Source organism: Agelaius tricolor, unplaced genomic scaffold (genome assembly GCF_023055355.1).
Source record: "Agelaius tricolor isolate 1412-34295 unplaced genomic scaffold, bAgeTri1.0.p SCAF_36, whole genome shotgun sequence".
NCBI classification, from domain to species: domain Eukaryota; kingdom Metazoa; phylum Chordata; class Aves; order Passeriformes; family Icteridae; genus Agelaius; species Agelaius tricolor.
This window is the reverse complement of record NW_027269296.1, coordinates 5,309,237-5,328,083: the sequence shown is the minus strand read 5'-3', so window position 1 is coordinate 5,328,083 and position 18,847 is coordinate 5,309,237. Positions and strand designations below refer to the sequence as shown.

The 18,847-nt window shown below is 49.9% G+C and overlaps 2 protein-coding genes and 1 long non-coding RNA gene across 3 annotated transcripts in view; 1 reads left to right on the top strand and 2 right to left on the bottom strand.

The window, feature by feature from the left end:
• Positions 1–506, bottom strand: part of EPB41 (erythrocyte membrane protein band 4.1) — a 95,329-nt gene extending 94,823 nt beyond the window's left edge. Inside the window, exon 1 of the mRNA XM_071453318.1 lies at positions 415–506. The gene's annotated coding sequence lies outside the window, so the exon portion shown is untranslated. The remainder of the gene's footprint in view (positions 1–414) is intronic.
• Positions 507–639: 133 nt separating this feature from the next.
• On the top strand, positions 640–4,937 carry LOC139602991 (uncharacterized). The gene is made up of 2 exons (XR_011683535.1): positions 640–873; positions 1,635–4,937. It is a non-coding gene; the product is annotated as an uncharacterized lncRNA (long non-coding RNA).
• Positions 1,880–15,669, bottom strand: LOC139602989 (CCN family member 2-like). The gene is made up of 5 exons (XM_071453346.1): positions 15,374–15,669; positions 9,558–9,771; positions 5,602–5,853; positions 3,973–4,181; positions 1,880–3,784 (listed from the first exon to the last, which is right to left on the bottom strand). Exons 1-5 carry the CDS (start codon positions 15,434–15,436, stop codon positions 3,473–3,475), a joined length of 1,050 nt encoding a protein of 349 aa, XP_071309447.1. The 5' UTR covers positions 15,437–15,669; the 3' UTR covers positions 1,880–3,472.
• Between the last annotated feature and the right edge of the window lie 3,178 nt (positions 15,670–18,847).

The window sequence follows — 18,847 nt, the reverse complement described above, 5'->3', positions numbered from 1 at the left end:
AAACCACCTCACATCCAGCTTGACCTCTACGGGTGCCCCTGGTTTCTGCAGCCCCAGATCACCCCACATGCAGCCTGACCCCACCGGAGACCCCCTGCTTCATAGCACCCCATGTCCCCTGGCAACCCCTCCACTCCATAAACAGCCTGAGCCCCCATGTGCCCCCACAGCACCACAACTGTTCCTAAAACCCCGCAGCCCACGACCAGACTGACTCACCATGGGTCCCTCTAGGGAGCCCCAAATCCTCCAGAACTTGCCTGATCCCTATACCTCCCAAAGCACCCCAGGACTCCCACAGCATCCCCGCACCCCATAACTTGCCTGACCTCTACAGCCCTCACCCTCCCCTCAAAACCTCTCTCACCCCATAACAGACCTGACACCCGAGAAACTTCACCTGCCCCCGCTCACCGGGGCCGCCACTCCGCTCCGCGCTGCCTCCACCTGCACCACCGGCCCCGCCCCCGCCCCTTGACGTCACAACACGAGCCCCGCCCCCCTTGGCCGCGCCCACTGGCTGCCGCCCCCGCCCGTCAGAGCGCGGAGGGGGCGAGGCCAGCGCGCGCCGCTGCAGTGGGCGGGACCCGCAGGTGACGGGCGGGGGGTGGGGCCAAGAGATTCCTCCTGCGTCCCGTGACGTCATAGGTCCAAATAAGGAGAGGGTCCCTCCCCCCGGGTTCCCCCCGCGTCATGGCAGAACCCCAAAGCCCCCCAAACCGTCAGAATTAGGGCTTTTGTAGATATTTTTGCTTATTTTCACTATTTTCCGAAGTTTTATTAGGGAAAACCCCGTCCTTGCTGGGTGCTGGAGGAGCCGGGGGTGTCCCCATCCTGAGCGCACCGCAGGAGGCTGCAGCGTGGCCGGAGCCGGTAAGGGCGTCAGGGTCACTGCAGCGCCCCCAAACCCGACCCCATCCCTGGGGCCACGCCCGGGTTATCGATGCCGCGCAGGCGGCGGCTGCGGAGATAAGGTGGAATAGGGCCCCCGCGAGGACGGGGACGGAGGCGGCGGCCGGATGGATCTCGGCCCCAGAACCGAGGGCCTCGCTGCTGTCTCCGTTGGCTTGGCGGTGGTGGCCTTGCGATGGCACTGGGTGCCGGGACTGGGCTGCAGTACCCAGCGGGCACTCCTGGCGGGGGCTACCCGGGGTTACGCTCAGCAGCCGAGGGGCATGCCACTGTATCCTGCCCTGGGGACGGGGTGCCCACATGGGGAGGTTCCTAGTGCCATCTAATGGTCACCGCCCTGGGAACGCTGGCGAGGACCGTGTCCTTCGCTGCCTCTGCCAGGGCCTTTGCAGCCCTCAGAGGTGCACGGGCCGGAGCCCGCCCCGAGCTCAGAACCTCAACACCACGCAGCTCAGGACTGACAGGGGTTTGTTCCCCCTCCCTAGGAGCCCTAAGCCTTCCCCGGTGAGGCTGAATGTTTGGGAGCAGGAAGAGCCTCTTGGCCCTGCGGAGTGGGAGAGGGGGGAGTCCCTGCTAATGTGATGAGAGGAGGATGAATCTATAAGCTGTTAAGCCACTGCAAAGCCCCTCGCGTTCTGGCCCTGTTATCACTGACTTCTGTTCACATCTGCTCCCGGAGTTATTTTTAATCTGGTATTAAGGACTTGTGGGTTCTTCAACAGGCAGAGGGGGGCTCTGCTTGTCCCCCCTCCAAGCCATGGAGGGAGGAGCTGTGTTTCGTGGGCTGCAGAGGTGTCTGTGAAACACTAACATCAATCCTGCTGCTATTTGGGAACAGGAAAAAAAGCCCTGTCACCCCCTCCCATCCAGTACCCAGCCCTCAACTCTACAGAAGATCCCAGCACTGGGGAAAGGTAAGCAGAGGAACCAGGCAGGAGCCTCACACAAAGGGATGAGTTCAGAGATATAAAAAAATAGAGATATTTATTAGCGTTGAGTAAAGTGCAACCTCAGGATGGTTTGAGACTCAGCAACTGTATGAATGGCACGAGAGAAGCTCAGAGAGGAACAACAGCCTGAGCAGGGCTGTGCCAACAGGATCCTGGGACTGTACAAAGGCTTTAGAAACAATATCAGATAAATTATTTACAGTTCAAATTGATTACAGGAGGGTGAGGATTCATGAGCTGCTGCAGGCTGAGAGAAAGAACAGAGGCTGGGATGGAACATGGGCCCTGAGCTGGTGTGTCAGCAGTCTGCAAATTCAGGGCAACAGTTGGGGACAGCTAGGAATGTCCCTTGGCATCAGGCTCTAATTTGGGGTAGGAAGATATAGTGAGGTGAAGCCTTGCTCCTGCCTGGCTGGAACAGAAATTCTTCTTGATTTCCAATGGTGATAAGCAAGGATGGCTTAAGAACCAGTATCAGGTGCTGTACCTGGTTTTTCTGCTAAAAATCAGAAGATTTTTCCACACCTGAAAAGACCTTAGCAGTCCCACAAAGCTGCCAACGTGCTGCTGGACATACCACTGGCACTGGCTGCTGGTGGCCTTTCCTGGAGCTATGGGCTGGCAACGGGGTCCTCTCCGGGCAGAGAGAGACTCTGCCAAGTCTGTGGCCAGGAGGAAGTCCCACTGCTGGAGATACCAGTGCCAACAGCTCCCCATGGCACTGCCCTAGTAACTCCAGATGGGATCTGCTCCATTTACAAATAGGAGGATTTCTCTTGCCAGTACCTTAAAATTGCCAGGGAGACTGGAGCTGCAAAGTGTTCCTCCTACTTAAAAACATCCAGAGCAAAGACTCCAGAGCTGAAACAGTTGCAGCCTCACTGTGCATGTGTGAGCTTGTGTGGTCCAGTCCCTCTCCCACCCCAGTGCCATTTCTGACAAGATTAGGAAGAAATTCCTCCCTGTGAGGCTGGTGAGGCCCTGCCACACCAGCCCAGAGAAGCTGTGGCTGCCCCATCCCCATCCCTGGAAGTGTCCAAGGCCAGGTTGTACGGGGCTTGGGGCAGCCTGGGTTAGTGGAAAGTGTCCCTATCCATGACAGGGGGTTGGAACAAGATGAGCTTTAAAATGCCTTTCAACCCAGACCACTCCATGGTTCTATGAAATGTTCATCAAGGCACTAAAAGCTGCTCAGAGCAGCACCTTCAGGGGACACACCTTGGTCTGGCAGCCTGGTCTACCCCCAGTTAATGCTGGAAGAATTCTCAGGGTCTGAATCAGGAATTGTGCTCTGTCTGGAGACAGGCGGGAGCCACATGATCTTGAACCACTCTCTCCTCTGGCCAGCAGGAATACAGATCAAGTTTGCAGCTCAAGCCTGTTTCTGGTTCCTTCACTGACCTTTGCACACTGTGCATGGGGGTCAGGGGCTGGAGCAGCTGCGGCTCCTCCCTCGGCTCATTGGGAAAACCACAGGGACTGCTGGTGTGAATGGTGCTGCTGTGGAAGGCACAGCCCCTCACAGAAGGCGAAGAGGCTGCATTGGCCAGGACACAGCCACAAAAGCACTGCAGAGCGCTCCTGCACACCTCAGATCTGGCAAGACAGGGCTATTGCTGCTCAATCTTGACGTGGTCTCCGATCATCCAATGCTGATATGTGGCCAGGAAGATGTCGTTGTCTTGGGGACAGTCATAGTGGCAGGAGCACATCTTGATGAACATCATTTTTCTCTTGAAGAAGTCCCCCTCGGGGCAGCGGAACTCCACGTCCACCGTGCTGGTCAGGAATGGGGTGCAGCAGCGCCCGTCCGAGCAGCTGCCGCAGAACCGGGGCCGGTAGGAGCGGGTGCTGGTGCATCCTGAAAACTCGAAGTGGAGGCTCTGGCGCTGCTTTGGGGTCTGCACACACTTCTTCCCCTTCTAGGGAGAAAGCAGATGAATTACCATGGACATGACAGGAAAGATGCATTGAGGCCTGTGCTCTGACCCCATCACTGGGCAATGGGACACAGAGGAAGTGGAAGCATAGAGTCAGGATCATTCCCAAGGCTGTCCCCAGCATTTGGGGTGCTGTGTCCCCTATCTTCCAGCACCGTACCTCACCATACCTTGGTTTTCTCCATGGAGAAGTCGCAGGGCCGGACCGTGCAGAGCCGGGTCTCCTTCTCCAGGCGGCACTGGGGATTGTTGTTGGTCACACGGGTGGAGATCCCCATTCCACAGCTCCGGGAGCATGTGCTCCACTCTGTGGTCTGCACCAGGCAGTTCTCCTGCAGGTTGTTCAGCTCTGGCCTGTGAGCTGGATCCTTCCTGAAAACTGAGCCATGAGGAAGAGACACAAGGCAAGGCTTAGGGCTTTGGACAAAGAGTGGCAGCTCCATGGCTGCTCCCAACTCAGTTTAACACTTCAGGAACATCAGCAAATGTCTGGCCCATCCCATGAGATGCTTGGCCTCTCAGCAGGAAGGGGATGCAGGTGGGCAGGGGCCATTTCCTACATAGCCCGGCTCCAGACAGGTCTGCTGGGACACTTCAGGACACAGAAGCTTTCCCATAGCACCGCTGAGGTTTCACTTTGTATCGGGTCTGGCTGAGCTGGAGTTGATGTTCCCAGAGCAGCCATTCCAGTGCTGTGCTCTGCAGCAGGAGCTGGACGGGTGTTGGTAACACACCAGTGGTTTTGGCTACTGCTGGGCAGAGCTGGCACAGCATCAGTGATGTCTCTCCAACATTCTCCCCCCAATCAAGGGGCTGGGAGTGGGCAAGATCCTAGGAGTGGACACAACCAAAACAGCTGACCCAAATTCACCACAGGGATATTCCAGACTGTATGATGTCAGGTCTGATATAAAAGCTAAGAAAAGCAGGAGGAAGAGGGGGAGGGGGAAATTGCTATTCACAATGCTTGCCTTCTGGTGCAACTGTTCCATGTGCTGAAGTCCTGCTTCCTAGGAAGTGGCTGGACACCATTTGATGATGGGAAGTAAAGAATAAATCTATTCTTTTTCTCTTTGCTTGTGCACATGCAAACTTTCACTTTTCCTTTAATAAACTGCCTTATCTCAACCTACAAGTCACTTTCCATTTATTTTTTCCCCTGTTGTATTGCACTAAATAGTTATTTAGTTGTTTGCACTGGGTGTTTGGTAATTTGCACTGTTCACATGATTTGTATCCTATGACCACACGGTCTTCCTCTTTCCTCCCCAACAAGTGCCAGCCCTGGTGGTCTCTTCCCTCGTTTACGTGTCCCCTCCCCACTCCTCATCGGTATCCCACTGGTCCTCTTCCTCCGCCCCCATTCCCTGGGTATAAAAGTCTCCCACCATCAGGCAACACCCTCTTTCCCATCTTGGGGGTTGCCTGAGTCTGAGGTGTGTCCTCCAAGTCAATAAGCAGAGGACATTTGTCCCCATGTGGAGAAGAGCGCTTCCAGTCTTTTGCCTTCATCCATGTAAGCTCATGTGTGCTAAGGTCCGTAGCTAGCCGGATTGGACCCAAACAGCCCGTCCAGACACGGTTCTTACACTCCCCCTTGTCCAGCTGGGAAGGGGACTGATAGAGCAGCTGGGTGGGCTGGACCTAGTGTTTAGCTCTGGAACCCAACACTTGGTACTCACCCCCATCATGATGATGCACAAAGCCACCCCCAGCCCCAAACCAGTCAGTGCTCCAAATCAATCTACCCCTCTTCCCCAGGAAACAGCTCCCAGCCCCATCCCATGTGCCCCACTGACCTGCCGTGGCTGTTCCAAAGCGGTTATCCTCGCTGCCCTCCTCACATACCCACTCCTCACAGCACTTGTTGTGGAACTTCACCCTCCGGGGCGTGGGGCACTCTGGGGACGGCAGGCGCAGGTCATCGGAGCAGAGCAGGATGCAGCCGATGGCCCCGTCCATGCAGATGCACTGCAGCTTGCATGTGGGCTGGAAGCTCTCCCCATTGAGGTAGATCTTGCCCAGCAGGTCACATGTCGCACCCTCATGAGCTGGGGGAGGAAGAGGAGGAGAAGGAGGAGTAAGCAGAAGGCTGAAGCCCTGCCTTGGGGACACAGAGCTCCTGAGGAGGGATAGAGCCCATCCTCCCCTGCTTTGCCATCCCAGTGCTGCATATGTCATATTTGCCTCCCTGGACCCCAGGCTATTCATGACACTGATTTTTCAGAAGTGCTGGTCCTCCCAAAATTCTCTAGAAAAATTTCTTTTCCACCTGGATGAGCTACTAAGTATGATTTTGTCTTTGGTGCTTGTAAAGAGCCTGTTTCTCTGCCAGAGTTCTTCCCAACCAGCTCAGAGTGACAAGTCAGTGGTGCTGTGCAAGACGTTCCTGACATGTCATGTGAGCATGGCTTTGCTCCTCAGTACTCCTGGGATACCAATAGGCAACACTCTTCTAAGAACGTCTGGTTCCCCCATGCAAATGGTACCTACAAATGAAAATGACACTTTGGGCTGATGACCTTTTTGGCCCCTCTATGATGCACAAATCTCTTCCTCCTTTCAGTCCCAATTTTTTCCAGTTCTCTCTTTTCTGATCTCTGGATCTCTCATCACCAGACCTCCTTCCAGTCTCTGCCTCCTTCCAAATAAAACTTAAATGGGGAAAAAAAAAAGGAAACAACATCTGACACAGAGCAGGAACCTTTACTCTGCAGGCACAACAACCCTCCCAAGTTCTTATGACTGCATTAGCCAGAACTTTCGCACTGGAAGCTTTCCAGGAGAAATCTCTTAGCTGATTAAGATCAAGAATGTTTTCAAGAAGAACCAACTGAACCATTTGACATGAAAGATTTCCTTTATGCTCAAGCAAAGTACTCGTGGGATAGTATCCACAGAGGGAAGCATTTTGCTCTGGTAATTATTTTGATACTATGAAGATGAAGATTAAATATTTTGATAGAATGGAAAGGGAAAGTTTTGGCACAGCCAAATGAGTATTCTAAATAAGTCATGGAAAATTTTGAGGTTTTTAAAAAAATACTTATATATATATTTAATATCTTTTTTTTTCCTCTCAGCCTGAAATTAAATGTTGAAATCTCAGAGTTTTCACAAGTCAGAAATCTTGATTTTGGACAGTTTTCAGCAGCTGCTGTTTTCTGCAATCCTGAATCCTAAAAAAAAAAAATAAATTTAAAAATTCACGCAAACCTTTATGGGGAAGTTACCAAAAGGAAGAATTTTTGACTGCTTGTAGAGGTTTCCCAGGAAACCTGATCTGTTTTCCCCTAGGTCCTGTTTGCCCAGGGACACTGTTTCAGATAGAAAGTGTTTGAATCAAACAAGGAGTAAGAATCTCTTTCCATCCCATCCCTATCCCTTGAGGGGACACAAATCCTTCTGGACTGTTCCTATTAAGACCTGCATCTCATCTTGCAACTCTTTACAATGTCGTTGGGATAAAAATACTCCTGTGCTCCAACTTGGACATTTCAAAATCCTCACTTTATCCATCAAAGTGGAAGCCATCCATCCACCCTCCCTCTATACAACCATTCATACTTATTTTTAAACTCTCTTCCATCTCAGTGAGAAGACCATGCTATTCCCTCTCCTCCCTCCCCTCCCAAAGAATAGCAGCCTGCTCCAGGGGTTGATTTTGTTTTCCAAACTCAATCCCTCTGTTGTGCCCTTCATTGCCCTCCATGACCTCCCTTTCCCTCTGACCTGGTCCCATTAAGGCTCCGAAAAGACAGCTCCCATTAAGTGATCCAGCTCTTTATTCCCTGGCTCTGCCTGGCACCACCCACACCCAACCACCAAGCCCAGCCAAGGAGACTTTTTGCCCTTTTCCTCAGGGGATATGGCATCGCTGAAAGAGCTGCTCTGTAAAGCTCTACCAGCTCCCTGCACTCCCTATCACCTGCAGGACACCCCTGCTTTAGCGTTACTACAGGATCCTGTCTACCTTTCTGGTACTCCGAGGTCTCTGCAGGAAGGAAAGGATTCCTCTGGAATATGTGGAATGTGATAATATTACACAAATATAAAATAAGTTTCCCTCTGATGGTTCCCTTCCCATCTCTCCCAATACAGCCTACAGACTGGTCTCAACTGAGATACTTTTCTCTTGATACCTCAGCTCTTTTCTCCTAGCACATCTGCTTATTTGGATAAATTTAAGTCAAAACATTGATCCTTCCTTTCCTCTGACTCACTCCTCCAGTTTCCTTCAGTGCCTCCAAAATCCCTCCAAAATCTTCCAACAGATCCATGTGGACATCATAAAAACATCACCCAAGGATATTATGGCCCAAATCCTCAGCCCATTTTAGAAATAAATCCTGGCCTGTGTTCACTGCAGTTTTTGCTGTGAAAAGCTTAATTTCTTATTTAAAACCAGGAAGGATAGTTGTGTCTGCAAGTCTGATTTCCTCCACAGCAGGATCTGGGACTCTCACTCCAAAATGTTTGGATCAAACCTGGATGTCTGGTGAATACAAAGCACCTTTATTAGAATGATTTCAAGGCTTCACGGAGAGATTTTGAAATGGTGTCTCCCACACTCCTGAGGAAATTGTTCCTGTGATTTTGCTACCTTTTCTCCACAAACAGACACCTCATTCCCATTTGGAATGAGGCAGCATGCAGCTCACACCTGCTGGATGTCATCACACCTGTGTTTGCCTTATAAAGCTTCAATCCTCAGCTCTCAGGTGTTTCAAGGTCTGCAGAAAGTACCAGGAGCTCCAAAAACCATGGCTTCAAAAAAATTCCCCAAATTGGGGAATGAAAATGAAGCAACTTGTAAAAACTTCTTGAAGGACTAAACACCAACAAGTTAGACTCAGTTAGACAAGGGCTAGGGATAAATGGGATATTGAGAAGAAATTCTTCCCTGTGAGGCTGTTGAGGCCCTGGCACAGGGTGCCCAGAGAAGCTGTGGCTGCCCCAGTCCTGGAAGTGTCCAAGGCCAGGTTGGATAAGGCTTGGAGCAAACTGGGATAGTGTCCCCACCCATGGCAGGGGGTGGCTCAAGAAGAGCTTTAAGATCCTTTCCAAGCTAAACTGTTCCATGATACAATGATTCTGTCTCAGGCTGGTGCTGGATCATTTCCAGAGACATCCAGTGCTGTGGCCAAACATTTCCCTAAGTACTCACAATAAACTGCCAACTCTTAGGTCTTCCTGACTATTTTGAAAATCTTGAATTTAAGAAAAAAAAGTTGGCTCCTGTCAGAGATGGGGCAGAGGAGTCCAGGAGGTTGCAGAAATACCTCTGGACTCCTCTATATATATATATATTTATTTATTTATTTATTTTCCTCTATACCAAAATAATTTCTGCTTGCTTCAGAAGGAACTACTAAAAAAAAAATTTTTTTTTTTTTTCTTTTCTAGCTGAAAAGAGGTGTTGGGAGAGAAAGCAGTTTCTGCATTTGTATTACCTGGCTCTGGAATTCTCATGTTCCACAGAGACACAATGTGGTGAAGGAGCTATTCAGTTCTTCCCACCCATATGCTATGGCCAGAAATACACTGTCACAAGACACAGGAAAGTCCCACAGCCCCACTCATGCCTCGCTGGAGCTGTGAGACGCCAGCTGTGTGTGTTCCAGGGGATCTGCTGTTCCCACGCTGGCACTGATCTCCCAGCATGGCACTGGATGAAGCGCCAAGGAAATTCTGATGGGTGCTCTGGGGAGGCACCACGGAAAAAACACACAAGGACAGAACCTGCAGCTCTCACCTAAGCAGATCCCACTGCCTCTGTGGATTTTTGAGAAGTCACAGTAGAGTCCCTTGTGATGGTCACAGGGCCTGTGCAAGGAGCAGAGCTCACCCAGCTGCTGGGCACACACCTTGCAGCAGCCACAGGCATCCCACACGTGGCTGGTACCCGCAGGGCACTGTGAAGGTTGGGAGGGACACTGGCATGGGAACATGCAGGCCTGTGGTTCTACCTGGAAGGTAGAAAAAAAGCCATGGAGAGAATGAGTCTATTGCAAGGCAGCTGGATAGGGAGAGGAAAAACATGTCTCTGCTGAAAGCACAGATACCCCAGAAGAGAAGGGGACCAGCCAGAGGGGTGTATGCAGCTCCCAGGTACTCACAGGACTCATGTTTTCCTCATCCCTATTTCATCTGGAGCTCAAGGGGAAAAAAAAAATAGATGTCTCTTGGAAGCAGATCCAAACCAAACAGGACAAGCAGTAGCTCAGAGTCCCCAGCACAGCTCACCCTCTCTGGAAGCAATAAAGTAGTAATCATTAACAGCAAGGAATTCCAGCTTTTACACAGGACAACCATCAAAGCCTCAGACCCAGTGGAAGCTGAAAAAGCAATGTGCACAGCAACAGGACTTGCCCAAAGCCAGGCAGTAGGACTGTGGGGATGCTGAAAACCAGCCCAGAAGCTTGCAAGTTTCATTTTGTCCCCTGCATCTCACACTTTCTTCCTTATTACATGCGCCCTCTCCTTTTTCCAAGGAACGCAGCATAACCAACCTTCCTTGGGACCTTGTGAGTGCACAGATGCCCCCCTTTGGCAGCACTTCACTGGCCCTTGAAACACACCCTTGGCTTCATGACACTTCAGACACCAAACAGAGACCAGCTGAAGTAGGATTACCTGCTCTGGAAAACCTAGATGGGTCCAGCATCCCAGCCACTGAGTGTGTGCCATCCCTGTCCTGCATCAGCTCAGAGAAGGAACACCAGCTCAGCTCTGGCTGTGCCCAGATTTGGGCAAGATGTAACAACTTGACTGTGAACAGTGCAGAACATGTGGTCTCTAGAGATCCTCTGAAACTTCCTCAGAAACATCAGTGCCAGCTGCAGCCGGGTTTACTGTTCAGATCCTGCCCATCCAAATTCCCCCTTGCCCCGCTCCATGCACTATCCACTATTATGGACACAGCTCAGCTCCCACCCAGGGCTGACGCAACCCTGGCACATGGATGATGCCACCAAAACACTCTGGGATCCTGCACTGCTATGATCAGGGTGGAGAGGGAAGCATACAGTGAGGCAGACCCCTCACAGCTCTGCTGTCACCCCAGGAGAGCAGCAGCTGAGCTGGTAGTAGCCTTGAGGGCAGCAGGGAAGGGCACACACAACTGGAACAAGTCAAAAAATATGTCTTGTTATGGCTCTGTTTGCACTTTTCAGATCCCATCCAGCCCTCACTTGTGAAATAGCTTCCTTGAATATTGTGTCTGTCACCAATCAGAGTAGGAAAAATTTTCCAGCTATTTTTACTGTTGCTCTGACTTTAGTTCATGTGGGGTCAGAATGTGCAACCTTCTTTGTACAGCTGTGTCACCAACACAGCACTGTGGGACTGGGATTGGGCTAAATATTCCCTCAAAGTCATGGAATATCTCAAGTTGGGAGGGACCCACAAGGATCATGGAATACCACCCCTGTCCCTGCATAGACACCCCAACAATCCCACCCTGTGCCTGAGAGTGTTGTCCAAAGGCTCCTGGAGCTCTGGCAGCCTTGGGGCCGTGCCCATTCCCCGGGGAGCCTGGGCAGTGCCAGCACCCTCCAGGGGAAGAACCTTTCCTGATCTCCATCTAAACCACTCCTGAAAGAGCTCCAGCCATTCCCTCTGGTGGTCCCAAGGGGTGAGTCTTTCTAGAGTCTCCCTGCTCAACAGGAATCAGCATAATTCTCCTGGATAACTCCTAGCACTAAGTATTTTGGAAACAAGCCTCTCCAGCCTGCAGCCCAACTGTTCCCAGCCAACTGTCCTGGAGCCACTCACCAGAACCTGGCATGTCCCAGGAATCAACTGCTGAAGTGCATTAAAAGAACTAAAAATACAGAAATCTTCCCTACTTTTTCCCAGCTCCACCTGCTGGAGATGCCAAGGAACCCAGATGAGTTGGAGTGGGCGTGTGAGACCACACAAGAGACAAAGCATTCCTAATGTGGGATCTATATAAAGACTTAATCCATGCACTTAAGAAAAAATAATGATAACAAGCATTTTCCAATGCAGTGTCAGCCACAGGCCATAGAAAGAAACACTCCCAAAATAGTTCTGCTGAAATGCAAACCAAACCAAGCTCTTTGGGGATAAGAGAATGCAACAGCTTTAAACCCAACTGAGTTGTCTCACCTCTGGAAATGTCCAAGACCAGGTCAGACAGGGCTTGGAGCAACCTGGTCTAGTGGAAGGTGTCCCTGCTCATGACAAGGGGATAGAACTGGATGATCTTCAAGATCCCTTCCAACCCAAACCATTCCATGATTCCACAATTCTGTGGGTTTTTTCCCCACCCTCATTAATCATTGCTGGCACAAGTTATTTCCTTAATAACTCACGCACATAAACCAGCCCACCTGGTTTTACCTTCTGTTCACAGCAGCCTCACTTCCTCATTGTATCATAGCTGCTTTTCAGCAGGAGAACATCTGGATTCAGATCTCTGTTGCATCAGAGACCAGGTGGTGACCCTGCACCCACCTATGCTGTACCTCAGCTCCCCCAGACATCAGCTCCAAAGCCCAATTCATCATGATTTTCAGGACCCTTCTAAATACTCCCAGATACTCCCACCAGTTGGCTCAGATGTGTCTCCCTCCATTGCCCAGGAGGTGTTGGGGCTCCTGTTTGCTGGTTTTATTGCTGAGCAAAGTCAGCCCAAGCTATTTATAATTCCTGCTGCTCTCCAAGGCCTGGAAGAGGAGGGAATGAGCTAGAATGGGGTTTGGCTCACACACACCCAACAGCCAGAGCACTGAAAAACTGCCTGGCCAGGGAGGCTCTCAGATGGGAAAAAGTCGATGTTCAACCAACTTCCTTGAGCCCTCCATTACTGAATTTTCTTTCAGAGAGGCTGAATAGTGGATTATATTGGTTTTGCATGGAGCACCCTTCACCCTGCATTCTTTCCAAGGGCTGCTTCTCATTATTCTGCCCAAAGAACTACCCTAAAACTGCCCCAAAGAACTCCATAAACTGTTCCCAAGAACTGCCAGGATTGGAATTCAGGGCTTTGTTGCAGACCCAAAGGTAACACAAAGCCCAATATTTCCACATAACCTGCCACTGACCTGGGTCCAGAGGGATTCAACTCAGAGAATATTTCATTTTCTTCCATCTGTGTCACTGTCAAGTAAGAAACGACACAGACTCACCAGAAGGCTAGTTTGCACAGCACCTCACTTTACTTTGAATTCTCTCTTTTTATACACTGTTCCAGTACAGATAGATCAGATTGGTCAATAATCAATACATTTCACCTGATAGGTGTTTTGTTAATTAGCCATTCTTATAAGCAATTGTTGAGAAAAACAGGAAAACAGAGTGGGAAAACACCACCTGCAGGTTGTTTATAATAATAAGCTATCATTGTTTATCTTCAGCTCCCTAAAGTCTCACAAGCCAATTCTGGGAAAACTTATCTAGTTTTCTTACTCTTTGACCAGGCTGTCACATCCATGCCTCTGCAGAAAGGGTTGCCCCAAAACTCACTTCTGCCTTCACTGGGCATACTCTTGACTTCAAGTTCACGACAACTTTGACCTGGCTTCTGTTGAGGTTTGCAGAGCATTTCTGTGAACTCTGAGAGCAGCAGAACAAAGCTGAGATCAAGGCCATGGATTTAAGAAGGTTTTAAAGCCTGGAATGTTGGCTCTCCTGGCTTTTCTGACAGCTCTTGCATCCATCACAAACACTGTGTGTGAAGCTGTGGGACCTCCAGGACCCCTGAGTGATGGCCAAGCCACAGCAGAAGTGCCAACACTCAGACCAGAGGATTCCCCTGCTCTGCTCTACTCCATTGTGTTCTCCACCTCTGACTCCCCAGAGCTGTCTGCTCAGCTGACAAGCCACAACAAGCTCCCTCCCAACCGCCAAAATCAAACCCAGTTACCTGCAGGTAAGAAAAACTGAGAATGTTCTTCCTGCTTCATATTTACATAAAACCTCTTCCCCTGCACCTTTTTGAAGGTATGAGTGCTGCAACATGAGCTTCCACCACGGCAGCAGGTTCGTGTCACTGTCTGGATTTCTCATTCCTGACCAATGTCTACAGGAGCCCAGGGAACCAGCTAAGGGAGCCAAACCAAAGAGGATGTTTTAAAATATGTTTGGGCTCATTTTGATCCCACTGCACTCAGAGGGCAGGAAAAGGTGAATTTTGAGCTGAGCTGGGTGTTTGCAAAGAGCTTTGGGAGCCAGGGGTTAATGCTGCAAGGTAGAGGTGATATAATAAACACTCGGCTGGTTCTTTTAGTGCTCCAAGACTAAGCAGCCAAAACACAGCTATTCATCCTTCAAACTCCAAATGACTGTGGATAACCTCTGCTCTCTCTCCATCTCAGGCTCTAAAGATGCCTTCCTACAGCTGCTGCAGCACGTATAACAGCTCCTTTGGAGAGACAAGAACCAGGGACCCCCTTCACAGACAGAGCCTAGGGATACAGACACCTGCCCAGGATGAGCCTAAACACAACTCACAGTAATCCTGGAGCTACTCCCACCTCTGAACAACACAAAAGAGAGATTCAGGAGTAACAGCTCTCATTTTCTGCCTTAATCCACAAAGCATCACAGAATCATTAAGGTTAGAAAAGACATCAAAGGTCACTGAATCCAACCTATTGCTTAAAGAAAGTCAAAACTCACATTTCTGAGCATTTGACATTGAGGTTTAGGGAAAATCACCTGTCTCAGAGTGGTAACCAAGAGTCACAGTGGTGGCATTACTTGTTACTGTTTATATGAGCTACGTGGTGCTGCCACAGCTGAGCCAGAGTAAGAATCAAGATGCCCACCCTAAATGGCAGCTGTTTCCCTTAGACTGCAGCCCAGTTAGCATTCTTGGCAGGAAAAGGGCTGGCACACACTAAGTACTGCTAGGAGCAATCCAACAGACCTCACCAACCAGGAACTGATTGCCTCTCTCACCTCAACAAGCCCTGCAAGGGGCTCTGTGAACCCAGTTTCACTGAGCCAAAAAGCACTTACAGCAACTTACTGATGACAGTGACGTTCCTGATGTTGCTGACATGAGAACAACACTCAAATGTCCACAGAGGAATCAGCTGCTCTCTCAAGAACTTGTATTAACAGGAAAACAGGCAGAAATCCTGCTTTGGAGATGATGCAGTCTAATTTTCCCCTTGGGATCACTGCTTTTGGGATCACATGGGTGGATTCAGTGACAGCTGGGGAAGAGTGGTGATGGGAAGGAATTGGGATATGAGACTGTTACTCTTTGCAATGACAAACTCACTGACTTCCCCTCTCTCTGCTCTCTTCTCCCGCTTCTAGACCAGGGCCGATTTCTGGCTTCCAGGAGTAGAAGGAAACAAAACCCATTCCCACGTGCCAGGAGCTCTGAGACCCGTGGAAGACACATGTTACACGGGGGAGCCCCCAGTGTGGTTTAGGTGCCCAGGACGTTTGCATCACTGCTCCCAGCCCAGCTCACCTCGGAAACTCGGGAGCAGCTGTCAGCCGGGAAGAGTCTCTGAGCCCAAAGCCCTCGCATGCATCGAGGCAAGAAGCTGCGGTGCCCAGGCAGAGCTGCTGCAGGGCCGTACGTACCCAGCCAGGGAAGAGGAGGAGCAGGAACAGGGTCCGGGGCACTGTCCCCAAGCTGCCAGGCATCCCGAGTACTGCGAAGGGCAGGGATCCAGACTGCCGGCTATTCCCTCCCCCTCCTTCGGCGTTTCCCGTCTCTCTGGAGCAATCTGTGCATCAGCTTCTCTTTAAATATCCTCTGGAAGGGGCGGGCCCCGCGCTGAGTGACAGGCTGGAACGGAGCCCAAAAGGGTGCAACAAAAAATGCCCAAATTCCAGGGAGCACGAGTGGATTCCTGCGGCTCCGGCGGTTACGGGGCTGCCACCGCTGTCTGCAGCTTGGTTACTTTCCAAGTGGGTAAATCAAACCCCAGTAAAAGCAGGATTATTATTTTTAAATTTTTCCTCTTTCTACCTCCGATTATGAAGCTTAGCACAGCTTTCATGACACAGACCCCTTTTGTTCCTTTTTGGCTGCAAGGGCTGAGGAGTGATGAAACAGAGATTTGTGACGCTCAGAGTCTGAGCAGGAGGGAGGGATGGGTAGTTTGGTGCTGTCAGGTACACATCTGGCTGTGCATCACCTGTCAGCTCTGGGGAATGAAAGTTTCGTGATTAGAACTCCTGCATGAGGAGCTGCATATTTCATAAGGCAATGAAAAGCTTCTGGATGAAAGTTTTTCATAAAGCGCAGAGGTTCCCCAAAGTGCTTTGGGATGGATGCAGGATCACACACATCTTTATTTGGGGTCATGATGCTTTCTGTTTGCTGCTGAAATACAGCACCAGGCTTGTGCACAGCCAGCACGGCAGACCTTTAGAGCATGAAAGTTGTTTTTTGTAGTAAAGAGTCATTTTGTTTATTCCCGAAGAGCAAGCAGAGCACTGCCACGGAAGGAAGAGTGCAGCAGAGGGCACTCTTAATCCTTGCTGGCCAGAGTGGGACAGAGCAGTCAGATTTTGGACAGGAGCCTCTGTACATATGGAGTGACTTGAGAAAGATGGAGCCGTTCCTTAGGGTCAGGAAGCTTTCCTGGGGAGAAGTGGTACAAGGGATGGTACCTTCTTTGGGCCAATACAAAGCTGGGCCAGGAGCCCAGGCACTGTGCAATGCAGCCCCAGCATATCCCCGTCCCAGCTGAGTGCTGGGAAACAAGACAGAAGATGGAAAAAAACACAGGGAATACGTAGTGGGTTATTTAAATTCAGCCTCTTTCATTCCTGCCTCCAAGGTAGGGCAGTTTCCCTGGGAATCAAGCCCTGCAATTCATCTAGGTCCTTTCAGGTTCCTGTGCAACACCAGATCAGCCTCCATGCTCCCTGTGCCCCCACTACTAGAAAGAGAAAACTCTGATTCCTAATTAATTAGCATTTGGAAATCCCCTTGGGTCTGGGGCTGGAGAGCATTAGCACAGTGCAAACCACCCCAGATGCAGCTTCTCCTTTTCCATGAGATGGGGGATTTCACAATCATGTCCATGATAGCCACCTCTGCTTGTGGCACACCAGATGATTATGTCTACACAAAAAGATTTCAGGTTCTGGAGATGCCATAAACATCCACTGCCTTCAGGAACTTTGGAGCTCCAGGCAGTCTGGCTGGAGATACATTCCTTCTCCTTTTGGAGGGCCCGAACTATGTTGTCACCTAAAATTAGCTGCTCACATTTCTCAGGACATTCTCCTGCTGCTTGTAAACAAGACAGGGATAAAGTGCTGCACACTTCTGGTCTCATTTTCTCACACGGCAAGAATATAAACCCCAGCTGAATTCTGACCCCTCCAGGGCCCCTGAAGATGGGAAGATGGCATATTTGTGGCTTTTTAAAAGGACAGTGTGTAATGTGTTGCTCAATCCATTCCTCCTTCTGTTAGAATAAGACATCCCCCTTTGTGCATCGACAGGACAAGGAGGAATGGCTTTAAGCTATAAGAGGACAGGTTTAGATTAGATATTAGGAAGAAATCCTTCACTGTGAGGCTGGTGAGGCTCTGGCACAGGTTGCCCAGAGAAGCTATGGTTGCTCTATCCCTGGAAGTGTTCAAGACCAGGGGTTGGACGGGGCTTGGAGCACACTGGGACAGTGGAAGGTGTCCCTGCCCATGGCAGGGGGTGGGACTGGATGAACTTAAAAAGTTCCCTTCAAACCCAAACCATTCCATCATTCTCTGATTCTATAAGAAGCAGCAGCTGCACCTCAAACTGCGATCTTCCAAATTCTGCTTTAACATAAACCTGCTGTGTGACCTCGGATGAACTGTTCAGCCAAAATCCCAGCATTACTCACTTGTCAGGAGTTCTGTGGGGAATATTCAGCAGTAAGCCAGCATTATGATGGCTGATTAAGTTTTCAACCTACAACAAAAGTAAAGAATAATTTGATTATAAATCATCCTTTCCAAGCTTCTCATCATCATCCACCTGAATGCTTCCACCTTCCCAGGGCAGTAAAATGTACCAAGTTCAGTCTTGTTCATCCTTCAAGCCACCTCTTGGATTATAGGAGCAGGATGTGAAGAAGTATCAGCTGGAGATCCCTTGATTTTGGGAGCTCACTCCATGCATTGTGCAAGATTTTCGTAGGGCACTGGGAGAAACAAAACTACCCCTCATGCTAGAACCGAGCTGCAAACCCCTCTGGACATGCCAAGAGGTTAAAGAAGAACATGATGGTTGAGTGACTCAGAATGATCAAAGGCAGGACGCACCCAAGTTAACACCAATTTTTATTTCTTCCTTTTGCCTGAGCTGCCTCAAGTGAAGCAATAAAGATGTCAACCCTGCTTAAAATCTCCCCCAAGCAAAGAATAGTGGGTGTTTAATACACCTTGTTACATTCTTCTGGGTTCAGTCACCATGCCCAACCAGCAGCTTCTCTGGATTTATAGTTATTTGAAAAACAGATATTTAAATAATTGTTAAAAATCATGTCAGGCCAAAGAATAAAATGAAGGCAAGCATACACACAGTCTTTTGTCTCAGCAGGATCTCTACCCATGTCCCTCTACCTGCAGAAGCCAAAATAAAAGCTGCTACAAGCAGCATGGTACAGAGAATTGTGTTCACTCAGTCCTCAGTGACTTCAGAACTGTCTCCTGTCCCAGGGCTGCTGGGTCACCCCCAGAACACACTGGTGGCCTCTGGAGCCTTGCAGCAGGCTTGTGTTCTCACAGCTGGTCAGTTCTGGCAAAAGTTACCTCTGGAGTGGATGACAGGTCCTCATTCCCATTTGGGACTCCTTCGACTTGATGATATAAAACTCTTTTAACCTGATGACACCAAACACGAACCAGGTCCAGCAGAGATGGTGAGATCCATCCTACTCAATGGTCAGAAAAATGGTTCCATTTCCTTGGTCATTACCCAACTAGTGCTGCCTGCTTGATGCATCCTGCTCCCACACTCAGGCTGGTCACAAGTGACAGATCCAGGGCCATGGAGGAGTCCTTTCCCTGCTTTTTGTTCCAGTCTGAGGATACAATGCAATTTTGAAGTTG